The sequence below is a fragment of the Maylandia zebra genome, linkage group LG7, assembly GCF_041146795.1.
Source record: "Maylandia zebra isolate NMK-2024a linkage group LG7, Mzebra_GT3a, whole genome shotgun sequence".
Classification (NCBI taxonomy): Eukaryota; Metazoa; Chordata; class Actinopteri; order Cichliformes; family Cichlidae; genus Maylandia; species Maylandia zebra.
This window is the reverse complement of record NC_135173.1, coordinates 23,309,042-23,326,441: the sequence shown is the minus strand read 5'-3', so window position 1 is coordinate 23,326,441 and position 17,400 is coordinate 23,309,042. Positions and strand designations below refer to the sequence as shown.

The 17,400-nt window shown below is 40.4% G+C and overlaps 2 protein-coding genes across 2 annotated transcripts; both read left to right on the top strand.

Moving 5' to 3' along the window:
* Positions 1-256: 256 nt before the first annotated feature.
* On the top strand, positions 257-4,838 carry isg20 (interferon stimulated exonuclease gene). Its single transcript, XM_004564526.2, has 4 exons — positions 257-410; positions 1,993-2,664; positions 3,639-3,839; positions 4,018-4,838. Exons 2-4 carry the CDS (start codon positions 2,023-2,025, stop codon positions 4,213-4,215), a joined length of 1,041 nt encoding a protein of 346 aa, XP_004564583.1. The 5' UTR covers positions 257-410; positions 1,993-2,022; the 3' UTR covers positions 4,216-4,838.
* Positions 4,839-7,917: 3,079 nt separating this feature from the next.
* Positions 7,918-16,527, top strand: rlbp1b (retinaldehyde binding protein 1b). Its single transcript, XM_023153054.3, has 8 exons — positions 7,918-8,002; positions 8,790-8,831; positions 10,815-10,943; positions 11,972-12,176; positions 12,432-12,610; positions 12,728-12,886; positions 15,113-15,223; positions 15,809-16,527. The coding sequence occupies exons 2-8, from the start codon at positions 8,820-8,822 to the stop codon at positions 15,935-15,937; spliced, it is 924 nt and encodes a 307-aa protein (XP_023008822.1). The 5' UTR covers positions 7,918-8,002; positions 8,790-8,819; the 3' UTR covers positions 15,938-16,527.
* The last annotated feature ends 873 nt before the right edge of the window (positions 16,528-17,400 follow it).

Below are 17,400 nucleotides of genomic sequence, written 5' to 3'. Positions count from 1 at the left end.
GTTTTTGGCAGCGGTCCGAATTACGGACTGTATATAACATACAAGATGAGATCACTTTATCATCTCCGTAGGAGATCAGAGAGCAACTACAGTCCCATACAAAACTGATTGCTGATGTTGCTGCAAATAGCAAAAACCTAGAGTCTCTGGAGGAAATGAAGACGCTGATGGATTCTCAGACTTTTCTTGTGTATTTATTTATTTTCATATTTGTCACGCTTACATGTTTTACATCATCAAACAAAGTTTAATATTAGACAACGCACGGGTACGCACCCAACCAATAGGCGGCGACTCCGCATGTGAGTTTGTCTGAGTAAACTAAAGAAGAAGAGATTGAACCAATGGGATTAAAGAGTAGAGGCGATTTGTCCGGGCATGTTCAGACCCTACACGTGCTGTTTCAGAAGGTAACGTAAGATATTTTTACTCTTTCTCAATTCATTTCTGTTCTCGTGTTTGTCAGCGTTCAGAAATACGTCGTTTATGCTTGTAATCGATCTCAAGGGGCGTTGTCTTATTTTTAACGCGACTTTCTGCGGCTCGCTGGGGTTTTTCTTTTTATAATCAAACTGAGAGACAAACTGTGTTTAAATACGTGGAATTTCCAGCTGAATTTAGTCACATGCAAACTCGTTTTACATGAGCTTCAGTTTTTTTTCCTGAAATGTTACCGGCTAGTGTTTGATTTCAAAAGTGCCAAGCGCGTTTTTTGTAAAAAAACAAAACAAAACTGTAAGCTTTTACAATCTATCAAGGCCTCGCCATATCCGGATCATCCAGGCGGATGATGTTTGGATGATGGGTGCTTTGTATATACAGCCTGAACTGTATGCTGGATTTATTATTTATCAACATGAAGACTGGCGAGGAAAAAGTTTTTAAACTTTAACTTGACACCACCATCATATTTATGCCACTAAGAAGAGTCAAACTCTGCACTTATGGGGTGTTTGTAATGTGTTAGTGTCAGGTATGTGGCCCTTAAAGGCACCCGTATGTATGGCCACGTGTCCAGATTATTGTGGCTGGAGAATTACGATGTTCAGGTGGTATCAAATACGTTAGTCTCAAACTTTTTTGCTTTATTGTCTTCATAGTGCATGAAGTAAAAAACGGGGCTATATCAAAGTGATTTACTTTCGCATTGGCTAAAATTCCCTTTCAGGTGTACCAAAAATGCGATTATGCAGGGACAGTCCTCCTTGGGTGTTTTTCCAATCCTAAAAACGTGAAGAATTCCTCATGTTTGCAGAACATCGATACAGCCTATGGGTCTGAAAAGTGGAGCAAGTGCGCAAAATGCCTTACATTTGCATTTATTAATTCATTCATCCCTTATTTGATCGGGTCCATTTAGGGATCACCACATCTCCCTTCATTTCACACAATTCCTAGGATCCTCTTTTATCACCTCAGACCTTTCTCTGCATGTCCTCTTTCACTACATAATTAATCTACTCTGTGGTCTTTCTCTTTTCCTCCTGCCTTACAGCTTCATCTTCTCCAAGATATTCACTCTCCTGCTCATGCTCAAACCGCAATCTCAAAGTCTCTAGTTTCAGGTCATTCCAGATGAAATTTGAAGTTCTGGTTATTGTATTAGTATTAGGAATTACACTGGGTGTGGTCCTGCCTTAGCCAATCATTTCCTCCTAAGATGGTGCTTGTGATTCCACCAGACCTGCTTTATATTGCTGGTTCTATTGATGCTGTGTAAAAAGCAGATAAAGAGGGAAGTTGTGCAAAGGATGAAACTAAACTGCATGTGAAACATGGTGCTAATTTGTGCCTGGTGTATTCCTTGGGTTATCCAGGATATGCTAACCGGCTAATGACTTGTCAATCCCCATGTACTGTGTATTGTACAGGAATAGTTCATTAACAATTTTTTAAAATCATTTTCACATCATTTCAATAATCTGCAGTTCATGATGAGCCACATTTTTAATAAGGGTCATCACTATCCTGATTTTTGTGTTGTTTCCTCAGACATGACTGTGAAAACTGTTCCACGAATCAATGATGGCAGAGTCATCAAACAGGAGAAAAGCCTCCTCACGAGGTCTTCTCAGCAATTATCGGTATCTCTGTAAAAAAGCCATGGTGCTCTGCGCCATGGAGAATGCAAGAGCCAGGAAGAGGCATCAGGAAAAGAGGATAATCGCCAACATGAAGATGAAAAGAACGGACGCCCACCATGAATCACTTGATACAAACGTATTGATCAAAAGGTCTAAAATGAGCGCTCCAGAACAGGAAAATCAAAGCACTTTGAACTCTGAAAGCACTGATCTATCCAAACATACATCAGTGTCTGGAACAGCTAACCACCACTCTGTCATTGCGGCCCTTGGAGATCGGTGGGAGATGGACAGTGGCTTCTCCTCTGAAGCCAGTCCTCCAGCCAGTGGTCGAAGTTCGCCGTGTTTCAGCTCCTGCCCAACTACAGTGGTGGCATTGGACTGTGAGATGGTGGGGACAGGGTCTGGAGGACGTTGCAGCGAGCTGGCCCGCTGCAGCATCCTGGACTATCATGGGAACGTGCTGTATGATAAATACGTGAAACCCTGTCAGCCTGTCACAGACTTCAGGACTCGCTGGAGCGGCATCCGAAGGCATCATCTCCTCAACGCCACACCCTTCATTCAAGCCAGAGAAGAGGTACGTCTGAGTGTTTGTAGACAACAGTGATGAAAGATTTAACCTGGGCTCTAAAATAGAGACTGTTCTCCTGGGATAATCTGGTGGATTGAGGAGAAAAACTTCAGTTTAATCATTTTAGGACACTCTGTCATCATGGGGGGAGGAGGACTGTATATCAGACTTTTGTTCTATCATGTGCCCAACTTGAGTTTTTATTTGAAGAAAGTGGAATCCTAACTTTTAATTTTTTCCCTTCAGCCGATAACCTTGGTGTTATCGTCACCCCACCGGCAGTGCAATAGGGTGGTGCTCAAATGAACACAATAGATGCATTAACTAAAACTCTTGGCCAAGTTTAAATCTCGATGAATCATCCCTTTTCTTTTTTTTTTTTTCTTCCTTGTTTTGTGTAGTACCAGGCTGAAAGTGTAAGCATGCTTGGTCTTGCTCTTTATTTGTCTATTTTAACATGTTAAAAAAATGTGGAAATGCAATGCACTACTGGAAGCTAATCGGGGCAGTACCGCTTATGTCGTCTGCCAAGACTAAGCTCAATACTAACGAAGAAGAACGTAGTGCGAACTGCAAAACAGGAGGACTGAAACAGATTTTAAAAAATATAAAAGCATTTCACAGAAAACAAAGTTAAATGCAGACTGTGTGTAGTCGAGCTTTCCTTCCACAACAGCACTGCTGCAGCGCACGGGCACTTAAAACATTGTCACTTGACTTTATGATGAGTTTAGAGCCCTTAGTCTGTCACAGGACATAAGTATGAAGACTTCAAGCTAGAGCCGAGAGAGACTGAATCTGCAAATTAGATTACAAATGAAATGCATGACAGCAGAAATCTAACCCCTGAATTCTGGAATTACTTCAGTAAACTTATTTGAATCTGTTACAGTCTAAAAAAAAAAATAAAAAAAAATAAAATGTTAAGTAAATTGTCTTCCTCCTTGTTCCCTTGCATGGATTCTCACTCTCTACCTTAGATCCTCAGTATACTTGAAGGCAAAGTGGTCGTGGGCCACTCCATCTATAATGACTTTGAGGCACTGGACATGGTTCATCCCTGTCACATGGTCAGGGACACGAGTACAACGCGTCTCCTCAGCCGGTTGGCCGGTTTCCCCAGTAAATGCTGTCCCTCCCTCAGAACGCTGGCAAATAAGCTGCTGAACAGGAGCATACAGGTGAGAGCTTGAGATGAGAGGACGCTCCAAAACAAGTGATGAGTGGCTGTTTTGGAAAATTGTTCCTTTCAGGACACAGCATTTTTCACTGAAGTTATTTTCTGGTATCTGAGACTAGATTTAGTAATATGCTCGTGTAACTGTTGTTGTAACCCTGTGGATCCTATCACACTCTCAGGTTGGGAAGCGAGGTCATTGTTCAGTGGAGGATGCTCAGGCTGCGCTCGACCTCTACAAGCTGGTGGAGGGGGAGTGGGAGCAGGAGGTGCAGAACAAGCTGAGGGATGACGACGCTCCACTCGAGCCAAGCTTCTCCTCATCAAAGCACTACATGCAGGACGAGTACTGGCCGGATGACATCATTGCTGATGGCTAATAGGAGAAAAGTAATGGTGGGACAGTGGGAAATACCTCAGCAGGCTCCTTTTGCGTGATGATGTTCGTAGTCATCAGAGCAGGTTCAGAGAGTTAATGGAAGTCCGATCTGAATGAATGTTAGAAATGTTAAATTGAAGGTGTCCTGAATCACTTTGGAGAGAAATGCCTTTAAAATGTGGAACAAAAACACTTTCTAACTTATTGCGTTTAACATGTTAAACATGTTCAGAGCTTCTAACAAAAGACTTTTGGTTGTCTGTAGAAATGGTTGATCAAATTAGTCGTTCCAGACTTGATTGTATTTATAAAGTAAGAGTTGGTGCTCTTGTGTTTGAGGTTTGCAGTTCTCTAACAAGTATCTGCTCTTCCTTGAAAAATTCATCTATTAATTGGAAAAGATGACATAAATGTAGCTGTTCTTGAAAACACAAGATGAATGACTGCTTTTGAAATGTTAGTTACTGCCTTGATAGAAAAACTTGGAAATCACAAATATTACTATGAGCTGATATTGGTCATGTGGACTGATTTTAGCAGGGTTCGGTTAGTATTTTGATCATCTCACATTGTAAGCTGCTCTGAAATGTCCTAATAAAACTGCATCATGTTTAAAAACAAAAAGTCCCATTGTTTGATATTAGTGCTTGTGAGGATAATTTTAGAAGTTCACAATGCAGACACCTCCAGCCTCACTAAAGTCATTCCCTTTTGATGAAAGACCTTTACTGTACATTCTTCTTTCAGGTTGGTTTCCTAAGCACACTGTGTCATATCAGTTCAGGTTGTGGGTTTCTGTTAGCACCAGTAGCATTACATAATGAAATCTCACTTTAAGTGTTGGGAAATAATTTGGGGATCATTCAGACCTACTATTAAGTGTCACAAATACAGGCTCAGCATGTGAAACGATGTGATGGCACCCTGGCCAAATAGGTTACAAAACCCCTTCCATAACCTGGCCCAGTATCCTCATTTAACTTGGCAAAAGCTGTTTTTAGAGGATAAGCCAAACAAAAGGAAACATACTTGTTTCCAGACAGCGATTTAACTAATGTGCACAATTTACTTTATGTAGGCGAGTGCATTAAGCTGCAGGTAGAGCTGTACATATGTTTTTACATCTCATGCTTTAATTCTCAAGCATCTTTATACACACACATACACAAATGCACACACCTAAAGGCTGGACTTGGCCCTAAAGCTCAGGCAACAAGGGAAGAACAGAGCGTAGCATTGTTTGCACAATCCATCTAATTTTGCTCCACAAATCGCTTTATTTAGCAGATCAGACCTGAATTAGCAGATTACTGGTTGGTTGGCTGCCTGCACCTTCGTCATAGCATCATCAGTGACGTTAACACGGTCGGGGTCATTCTGTTTAGCTAAAACACAAGATTATTCATGTTTGAACAGAGAAATGAAATCGCCAATAATTTTTTTTGATCATGCTTCACTGTGCTGCATAAAGATAACTTTAGACATTGGTCTCGCAAAATGAAGAAAGTGACTGTTTCATGCAAAGTTGTGTGCGTGAGAACTAATCAGATCACAGAGCAGTGTGGAAAGTTTAAGATCTTCTGTGGCCGCACATATGTCTACAGGCAGATCTGTGGGCTTGTGTGTGCAGATATGCAAGAAAATGGTGTATATTTTGAACCTTATTCATTATCTTAGCTGCTTCCTTTATTCCATACGTGTGACATACCCAATAGAGAAAAGATGTCTGACAGTTTTTGCTTTTATTTTTTGCTCTTGGTCATCTTTCGGTTATAGCGATAAGATTTTCTGAGTATTTCACGTGTAAAAGCAACATTCAGAGGATGATCAACCATATGAACCTTTTTGAAATGTTACCTACAGATGAAGGCGATACACTAAACATCGCAAGAAAATACAATCACAGAGTTATGCAAAATTGGCCAGCAATTTCTGCATCAACTTCCTCAGATTAGTAACCACTCTTCTATATAAAATTCACTTCCTTGGATAATGTTTCGAGTGCACTTGAGTTTATTATCCTGTTCCAAGACGGCTTCAGAGCGTGCACAGATGGCCTCCCATGACCTTTAAACACTATTTCGAGTTGCTGAGCCACTGAAACAACTAGAGACACATTTCCACTCCCATGCATTACTATTTTTACAGCACATTATTTTCCAAAATGTGTATTCTTTGCACGTACTGTATGTTTAGTGGAAAAGTGTGTTTTGGTACAAGAAAGGTTGTTGTTTTTTCTTGGCACACCTATAATGCACCTCAAACTTTGCAGTCTCTGATCGTGAACACATGTACTTTGAGACCAAAAGTTGTAATAGTTACCTGCAGGTACCCCGAGATAATTTTGGGGTTCTTGGAGACTGTTTTCCATCAGACGATCTGCACTTAGGGATAAAATTACTGGGATGGGAAATCAAACTGCCTGCAGTTTGAAAGATAAACCTCTTGTAGATGATCTTTCTTATAGTAGTTAAAAAACATTTTACTAATTCATGGACATTAAAATGTTTTGTCTGAAGGCCTTTAAGAGTTCTTTAGGTTTTGGTATGATGATAGCACAGAGTTCAATTAAAAGCAACCCCTTGATTTTTAAATAAAGTTAAATGTCATTAGCACCATGGAACCCCATATTCTAAGGTGTCATGGGTTTACGGGGGGTTTTGGGATTTCCAAAGAACTCCCATAAAGTTCATTCTGTTCATCTGGATGTAGAGTTTTCAGTGGGAGAAATGTTTCGTCACCCATCCAAGTGACTTCTTCAGTCTCAGCTGACTGCAGGTTTCCCCAACCTTATAAACATAATATTTGCATAACGACTGAAACTAGCTCCCTGGCAAACAACGGGCTGTGAGGTCAGTTTCTTGATCATTAATATTTTCATTACCATTGATCCAGAAAAACAAAATGAAAATTCTGGAGTGGCCTAGTCAAAGTCCTGACCAGAATCTGATTGAGATGCTGTGTCATGACCTTAAAAAGGCAGCTCAGGCTCAGAAACCAGTGTAGCTGAATTACAACAATTCTCCCAAGATGAGTGGGCCAAAACTCCTCGACAGCGCTGTAAAAGATTCATTTCCAGTTATTGCAAATGCTTGCTGAGAGTGGCTCAACCTGTTATTAGGTTTATGGGGCATGTCTCGTGATTTGTCAGATAATTTATTTTAACATTTCTTCAAGAAGCCACCAACAGCACAAACACAGAGATGTTCAGTTCAGCGACTGGCCAACAGAGAAATTGTAATTTAGTTGCACTTTTGCGGTGGCTTAATTTTTCAGCTCTCTGGGTTTCTGCTCGACCCCAACAACTTGCATGAAATGTGATAAATTATGCAATTTAAGTTTGCAGAACCAGACTAACCACGTCTTCTCAATTATACCTCCAAACATGTGAAACAGAGCATTTGAACACAGTGTGTTCATCCTGGGGACTCAGCACTCACAATGGTCTCTGTTCACTCCGTTCAAGTCTCCTCGGAATGCAATCAAATCCCTCTTCTCCTTAAATCACTTCTGAACTGAAGGGTACACTTAACTTTACATCATCCTGGCCCTGCCTTTCATCACCGGAGCTCGTCCACCATTGGTTAAAAAAGCAACCCCATCACAGTTACTTCCCCCCCCCTTTCCACACTCACTGCCTCTTTTATACTGATTGAAAAGAAAAAGGAGCCTGTTGGGTGTAATCTGCTGTGACGCGACTAATCCCAACACTACAAATCATAGCTCCCATCGACACTTCTCAGCACAGACCCTGTGACTCCCCACCAGCAACTTCACGTCTGCCTCAGGTAGGAATCGGCCTTCTTTGCTCAGATGATGCTTCCAGTTGTATTCAGTTCCTTAACTCCTGTTGTTACCAGGCAGTGGATTTGGCTCAGCTTTACAGACTTCATCTTATGTAGTAGGATGAAATTATGGATGTTTTGCTGCCTTGTTTCTCTTTTATCTCGAGGTATCTAAAAGCAGATCATTCCAGCTCAAATCTTGTGCAGTGGGTGCATCATGGGGCTGACAGTGGTTAGGTTTGAGGCGTTTCCACTGAGACCGAGAGTCATAAAAATGCAAGCACTCGTAATACCACAGCTTTGGGCTGTGTAGCATGGTATTATAAAGACATATGGATGTTGCTGGTCTTTATGAATATATTTTATAAGTGCTTAATAGACTATTAGACTGCACTTTCATTTTCTTTCAAGTAAATAACTGACCGCAACTAGGTTAGCTATTCAACTTTTGTTCAAATCTCCTTCATCAAGTGGTTGCATGCTGTATTATACTGTATGTATGCCTATATGTATGCACCATTGTACCAATTAAAGATTTTCTTGCTCTATATCTAACATTTTGCCCATCGACACCCACTGTGAGCCTGATGATTATGAAACAAAAAGGCTGTCAAGCTTAACTCTCCTGATAAGTCACCCAGGATTGGCAAAAGCTAAATATAGCCAAAAAGGTACCATGTGAGAGCAGAGAGGATGGGATAAAAGGGATTTAGAAGGACTACAGTGTGTCAGTTTTTAAGATTTAAGTGGGATTGATAAGAATCACAAGTTACCTCTTCTTTTCTTCCAGACAGGACAAGGACATTTTTAAAGAGAAGACATGGCTGTAGTCGTGAGTATCTCCACTTTTACACTCTTAAACAGACAAACAGGACAGCATTCATAAGGACAAACATCTATTCTCCATCTCAGATGGATTCAGCTGCAGCTCAAAACTTCCCAAAGGCCCATTGTTGCAGACACCAGCGATAGCCACAGTTTCTTTAGCTGCTAATCTCTGATCCCTGCTTCAGGTCGAATAGTGGTCCTCACCATGTATTTACAAGCTTTGCAGGACTCATGTGAGGGAGATTAACCAAAACACTGAAGTCTATTGATTGCGGACCTGCAACACTGGTGGACAGGCATCCTGTCTCACGTGGATTAGACGTGTTTTAAAGCTCACACAGCAAAACCCAGTCTTGTGAGAGAGTTAAATTGACATGACGAGGTACTCGGCTTTTATCCAAAGTGCTGCGCAACTTAAAAGTTTTCCTGCAGACACGTGAAACATAAACATCTTTGTGCTCACAGGGAAACGGTTTTCCATCAGCCATTATAACAAACTGCAACATCTTTAGTTAGTCTCCCCCATTACAGCAATTTTGACAGGTGACACTGCTGCCATTAAAAATGAATGTGCTTCATTCACCTGTGCCACTAAGCCAGTGAACATCCATAATGTCAAGATCCTGGAAATGGCACACCTAAGTGGAATGCATCCATTTTTAATGATGGTAATCATACCTGTGCCTTCTTACTATGATAAAATGTTTGCTCTGAACAGGGCCGACTGGGGTTTGTGTTCAAAAGCACAACTTTGTCTGTTGGTTTAAAGCATTTAATCTTTACTAAAGTGGATATAGCATGCTCAGTTTCATATTCATTTCTTGACCACAACTAGAGTAGCTTTGAATTGAGATCAGTTCCACTTATCCTTATTTTGCAGTGGGGTGGGGTGGTGGTGTTGGGGGTGTAGAGTGGTGGAGCCTATCGCAGCAATCATAGGGTGAGAGGCAGGGTACACCCTGGACACATCGCCAGTCTGTCACAGGGCTAACACCGAGAAACAGCCACCCATTCACACTCAGACCCATGGCCAATTTAGAATCATCAATTACCCTAAAGTCCCACCATATGTCTTTGGACTGTGGGAGGAGGCCTGAGACAACCCACCCAAACACAGGGAGAGCATGCAAACTCTACACAGAAAGACTTCGGCAAGATGGTGGAGTCAAACTCAGGACCTTACTGCTGTGAGGCAACAGCATTAACCACTGCGCCACCCGCTGCCCTTCAGTTCAGTTAGTTCCAAATCACAACAACATTTACCTCAACATTGTAAGGCAAGGACCCTACAATAATACAGAGAAAACAACCAGGCCACCCTTATGAGCAAGCACTTGGCAAAAGTGTGAAGGAAAAACTCCCTTTAACAGGAAGAAACCTCCAGCAGAACCATGCTCAGTGAGGGTGGTGGGTGAGGGCAGGAAAACAGGACAAAAGACACACTGTGGAAGAGAGCCAGAGATTAGTCAAGTCAAGGCCACTGGAGAAAGCCCTGTCACCTTTAGATTTGAACTGGGAGTGTGGAACTAATAAAAGCATCTGACTGGAGGAGCGCAGAGTTCGAGTGGATAGGTGCAGGCTAAGAAGTAAGATTAAATGCAAAGTTGTGTATAAACATGAACACATAGTGAGTTTAAAGAAGTGAATAAAAAAGAAACACTTTGTGCATCATGTGCACCTATTGTTGCATAACTAAGAAACTAAGGGAGGATTCAGGGTCACTTGATCCAGTCCCAACTATATGCTTTATCAAAAAGGAACATTTTTAAGCCTAATCTTAAAAGAAGACAACGTGTCTGTCTCCCGAATCCAGACTGGAAGTTGGACTTTGGGAGGTCGTTTGATTTACTAGTCCATTTGTTTCCCTGATTAAGTGTCTTTAAATGTTTCTGAGGAATTTGAGATTACAGGACCAATAGATTTTCTCACTATAAATAAACATTTATAAGCAACCATGACAAGCTGTAATAATATCTTCTGTCCTCAGAGTGGAACTTACCGTATGGTGTCAGAGGAGGAGCAGGCGCTCAGGGCCAAGCTGGAGCGTCTGACCGTCAAGGACCACGGACCAGTTTTTGGACCCTGCACCAACGTGCCAGACCACACAATGCAGAAGGTGATCAAAGAAATCTTTGGAATAAGATCAAGATTCATCAGAGTCACATCAGGACAAAAAACTCTTTAACAAGCAAAGGAATTGTAATGCAATGCCAGAACAACCCCAGTAAAACCTCCAGGTTTCCTTTTGTTAAAAGGGAGTTTTTCCTTCCCACTGTTGCCTAATGCTAGCTCATAGGGAGTCATCTGATTGTTGGCATTATCCCTCTATTATTGTAGCGTCTTTACCCCATTTTACGCTAGATAAATAACTCTAAATTGAAGTTTGTTTTCATAAATAAAATTAAAGTTTGAGAATATACAACTTTCAATGGTTTACTTATTAACAATGTCCAGTTTTTTGAAGGTACATCTTTGTGTTGGTGTTCCAAATTGGGAAAAAACATTAAGGCTTCATTAGGATGTGCAATACCCTTTCACAACAATAGGTGGCACCAGAAATGTAAAACTTGGGATAGTAGCCCTCCAATTGTTTGTCTTAAGTTACAAATTGGAAGCAGTGACTTTAACCTCCTAGGACCTGGCATCCACATATGTGGACATCACATTTTGGGTTATTTAGACCAAAATACTAAATTTTGCTCTACAAGGGCCTGATATCCACTTACAAGGACATTATACTGCCTCTGTCTTATCAAAATTGAAAACGAATATCCTCATATGTGGCTCTCATCTTTCTTGGAAAAGAAATCAAGTAAAAAAAAAAAAAAAATCTGGTGATTCTTTGTTTTTACGTTCATCGGGTTCCAATCAGCCCAAATATCAAAGATTAAAAATGCATGCCATGGAAGAGTTCGGGTCTTAAAGCTGGCTTGTCATTCTTAATTGTGGTTAGACCACTACCCTATCCTATCTAAATTATCACCCTGTATCTGGTAGAACACAATGGTTTGATCAGTACGACCAACTTTAAGGGCATAAGTGAAATGAAACATGGACCATATTTATGAAAATAAACCCTTATACAACCAGGACCACTCAAATATAATCTGTGAACTAACTGCCTGGACTGGCTCCTCTCTGCAGGCCAAGGATGAGCTGAATGAGACCGATGAGAAGCGGGTGTCAGCAGTGAAGGAGTTGCGAGCAATTATTAAGGAGAAGGCAGAAGGTGGTGATGATCTGGCCAAGGGGGTGCAGGACACCTTCGGGGAGAAACCAGACAACATGCTGACCCGCTTCATTCGTGCCAGGAAGTACGACGTGCCCAAGGCTTTCGACCTTATGAAGGGTAAAATGTTCAAAATGAGCGGCTGAAAGTGGCAGATCTAAATACATGCACATCATTTCTTCCTCTGTGCATCTAAGCGTCATTATGGTATCAATTCTGAAAAGTCATGTAGCCTCACAAACATATGATTTTATCATAAGGATCCAGGTTAAAAAAAGAAATTAAAAAAAAAAAAAAAATCTACCACCTGTAGTTTAAAAAAGCATTTTTCAAAGATGAAATGTAATCTAATAGGATTCCTGTGCTTCTACTCAGGTTATGTGCGTTTTAGGAAGGATTACCCCGAGCTGTTCGAGAACCTGACCCCTGAGGCCGTGCGCAGCACCATCGAGGCCGGCTACCCCGGCATCCTGCATAGCAGAGACAAATACGGCCGTGTGGTCCTGCTTTTCAACATCGAGAACTGGGACTACGAGGAGATCACCTTTGACGAGGTATGGTGACTCATTTCTTTTATTACACAGGAAGCTTATGTATTTTTGTCCCATCTCTGACAGGAGCTTACTAGAAGATACTATAAATATAAAACATGTTTGTCTGTGTGCATTCAGATCCTGCGCGCCTACTGTGTGATACTTGAGAAGCTTCTAGAGAACGAGGAAACTCAAATCAATGGATTCTGTATCATTGAAAACTTCAAGGGCTTCACCATGCAGCAGGCATCAGGAATCAAACCCACTGAGCTCAAAAAGATGGTGGACATGTTACAGGTGGGGGGGAAAAATCCATTATTTTGGTTGAATTACTTTAGAGGAGAAGTAAGTAAGTAAACTTTATTTATTAAGTGCTTTTCACAGACAGACAATCACAAAGCGCCGTACACAAATATTAAAATAAACAATAAAATCAATAGACATTATATACAATGTAAAAGATCAAATGTAAATAATGTAAAAAATATAAAATATGTAGATCAACAAAAGGCTTGTTTGAACAGAAGAGTTTTTAACAGTTTTTTAAAAGAATCCACAGAGTCAAGCAAACATAAATGTAGTGGTAAACTGTTCCACAGCCTTGGTGCAACAGACTGAAAGGCTCTGTCCCCTTTTGTCTTCAGTCGTGTACGGGGAACAACTAAGAGACTCTGAGTCTGTGAGCGGAGATGACGAGCAGCAGTGTATTTTATAAGAAGCTTGGATAAGTAATCTGGAGCCTGGCCATTTAGTGCTCTGTATGTTAAAACAAGAATTTTAAAGCGAATTCTAAACTCTATTGGGAGCCAATGTAAAGAATATAAGATGGGAGTGATGTGAACACGCTTGGTAGAGCGAGTTAGTAATCTGGCTGCTGCGTTTTGTATTGTCTGGAGGCGAGAGAGAGATGATTTATCCAAGCTAGTAAAAAGGGAATTACAGTAATCTAAGTGTGATGACACAAATGCATGAATGAGTTTTTCCAGTTCAGCTGAGGAAACCATATGTCGCAGTTTAGATATGTTTCTTAAATGATAGAAACAGGAACGAGACAAGGATTTTACATGAGAGTCGAGGCCCAGAGAAGAGTCAAATATTACTCCAAGATTTCGAATATTTGACTTGACAGATGGACAGAAAGAGGCAAGAACCTGACTGATTTTAGAATGTAGCTCAGGAGGAGCTATGATCATGGTCTCGGTCTTGTTAGTATTTAGAACAAGGTAGTTGCTTGAAAGACAATCAGAAACCTGGGTTAAGCACTGGACTAGGGTGGACAGCCTATCCAGCTGATGAGGCTTAAAGGACATATGGAGCTGAATGTCATCAGCATAAAAATGATAAGACAGGTCGCTAAAAGATTGAATGATACCAGCTAAAGGAAGCATATAAAAAGAAAATAGTAATGGACCTAAAACTGAGCCCTGTGGGACCCCACAGGTCAGGGCAGCAATGTCAGAGGTGAACCTGTCAGTCCTAACAGAAAAGGTCCTATCTGATAAGTAGGAAGAAAACCAGTCTAGGGCAGAGCCAGATATAGCAGCCAAAACCTTGAGCCTGTTAAGTAGGATTTTGTGGTCGATAGTGTCAAAGGCTGCACTAAGATCAAGCAAAATGATCACAGAACAGTTCCCTGCGTCAGATGCCATTAATAGATCATTATAGACTCTTAAGAGAGCGGTCTCTGTAGAGTGCTGCTTTTGAAAGCCAGACTGAAAAAGGGTCAAGAATGTGTAATTTACATAATAGAGACCTGAACTGATTTTCAACAATTTACTTACAAATGGCAATTTTGAAATAGGTCGGTAATTACTAGCAGAGCTAGGATCAAGATTCTGTTTTTTTAACAGAGGAGTTACCTCAGCGTGTTTAAAATAAGATGGAACGCAGCCTTGCCTCAGTGAACTGTTGATGATGGATAGTAATGTGGGACCAATGCTGGTGATAGACCCAGACAGGACAGAGTGAGGTAATATATCTACAGAGCATGATGAGGATTTCATTTTACCTAAAACTATAATTAAGTCATTTAGTGTGATTGGAGAAAAGGAGGTAAATGATCCAAGACAGCAAGGGGTATCTTCATAAGGGGAGGCACTTTAGGAAATTTTGGATTTCAAGTCCATCACCTTATTTACAAAGTAATTAAGGAAAGTATTACAATCTTCATCAGAAAGCAACAGAGCATGCTGGGTTGGAGGAGAAACAATACTGTTGATGGTATCAAATAGAATTCTTGAATTATTTTTATGACGATTTATAAGATTATTGAAGTAAGAGGATCTGGCCTCTTTGATTCATTATATAGGTAAAGTAGGTCTTTAAAGTGCTCACGATGGACAGTCAGACCGGTGGACTTCCACAGACGCTCTGCTTTTCGTCTGTGGAAGCAGAGCGTCCACAGCTCAAAAACCATTGTATAATAGAGTAGTCAAACAAAGTTTCAACACTTTGACTTGGCATTCATTTATGATGGGATTTTTAGATTCCTTGCCCTTCATCTTGCTCTTTGTGTTCCACCAGGACTCATTCCCTGCCCGTTTCAAAGCTGTGCACTTCATCCACCAGCCCTGGTACTTCACTACCACCTATAATGTGGTCAAACCTCTCATGAAGAGCAAGCTGCTGGAGAGAGTGAGTCAAATGAATCATATTCAATGACAACATAGATTGGTTTTAGTCCTTGTAGAGAGCATTAATGGCAGACATTAAGGGGGTTTGCAATTCAAACTGTGACCACTGTTGCCCCTTAAGTCTCTGATATATAAACCTATCATCAGCCAAGCTCAAGATATCCTTTATATTTTGGTTTGAGTGCAGGAGAGCTGTAATATGCAACGTGACAGCATCTGACTTGACATGAACCTGCTTGGCAAAAAGTAGCAAAAACAGTTTTGCATTTTTTCTAATAAAACAAGACTTTCATACATACTCGACAGTCAAGTACCACTGTATTAATTCAATAATGTGTTGGTCTGGATCCTTCAGTTTGCTTCTGAAAGGATTTTGATGTGTGTTTCACTCTGATTAACAGAGCTGAATCTAATAACCATAATGCCACTCTAAAAATTGGTTTTATGGTGCGCTTAAGCAATACGTTTGAGTCTGTCAGGATATTCGATACAAGGATATTAAATTAATTTATGACTTTGACATTTGGCTGCTGAAGGATAGCACACACTTTTAAGCATCTCTAACAGCTGCGGATGTTCGTTTTAGGTGTTCGTGCACGGAGACGAGTTGGAAAATTACTACAAGGAGTTTGATGCCGAAATTCTCCCTGCCGAGTTTGACGGAAAAGGTCCCAAGTACGACGGCAAGGCCACAGCAGCCAAGCTGTTTGACTAGACATCCTCAGTCCTTTTGCCAATGAGGTCGAGAGCCTTTACGTATTATAAACCCTATAGACTGTGAAGAATCAACGCCCAATCTAGCTGTGTGGTTGTAGGAACTAAAGTTATGAATGAAAGTCGTGACTGTGTTAGAAGGTAAAATGATATTGTACTGCACAGGTCCTGGTAAAGCACATTCAAGACAAAAACTAGACAAGCCATCCCAGTGACACCGTATAGTTTGAATTTTCTAGTTGATGACCATCAAAAGTGCCATACATGCTCCAAATAACTACAGAGTGCATACACTTCATGTATTTGCTTGTCTTTCTTTGAAAGTCAGTCCTATGATAAGTAAAACTTACTTCTAACTCATTACAGTGAACATTTTAGTGTTTGTATTTATTTACTTTTTGCCAATTCTGTATTTTTTTTTTTAGCAGAATAAGCAGTCCAGTCCAAATTATCTCGCTCAGGCCAGGACTTTTTTTCGTTGGTGCAATTAAGATAAATTTTAGTCCAATTAGCATCAATCTTGTCACAGGGTTCCCCTTTTTATCACTAGAACCATAACCAATAAATTAATAAATAAATAAATAAATAAATGCAGATAAGTAAATGTACACAGTGGTGGATTAGCTGTGACAATCACTTTTAGTTCATTCCAAACCCAAGTACATGGACTGAATGACTGGCTGCCTTGGAGGCAGTTGTCAATCTTAAAAGAAAAAGAAGAAGAAGAAGAAGCAGAAGAAGCAGCATGGTTTGGTACTGGTGTGAAGTGTACAGAAGCTTATGATTATGGACCAAAAAAATAAAATAAAATAAAATAAAAGTCATATATGTGATTATCTTATCACATACAGTGTTTTTCCATTACGCAAAAACACTGCCAATCTTGACCGGCTCTGAACACCACATGTTATGTCTCCGTTTTGTCAAACTGTGCTTTCTCTGGACTTAAATTCACCCACCACACAGATGGTTTATTACTGGCAGGCCCCAGCTTTCTCAGGACCCAACCTCTTATCCCTGATCATCTTCTTGCACAAGGCTGGTATTCCAACAAGTGCCTCTCTTTCCTGCTTTTCTTTCTTTCTTTTTTTTTTTTTTTAAGACTTCTTCAGTAAGGTATAATAAAGTTTGACCCATTGTGCTACCCAGTGCACCAATAACAATGTCAATACATGTACAATAAACTGTTAATAAATGCAAAGTGTTGTGACTTTGTTGATGTAGAAATACACAAAAGGAAACAATATGTGAAAATCACTTGTAAACAGGCTGCGCACCATGAAAACACCCACATTTTCCTTCATTTTCTACATCATAATCATATATTCAACAATGCAGACAAGCCCCTGTTATGTGAAATGAGACTAAAAAGAAAAATCTTGTCAAGTAACTTGAAAAAACTCATTCATCCAGGAACAAGTTAATGAAGAGTAATTTTTTACACTATGCACAATACCCCATCAG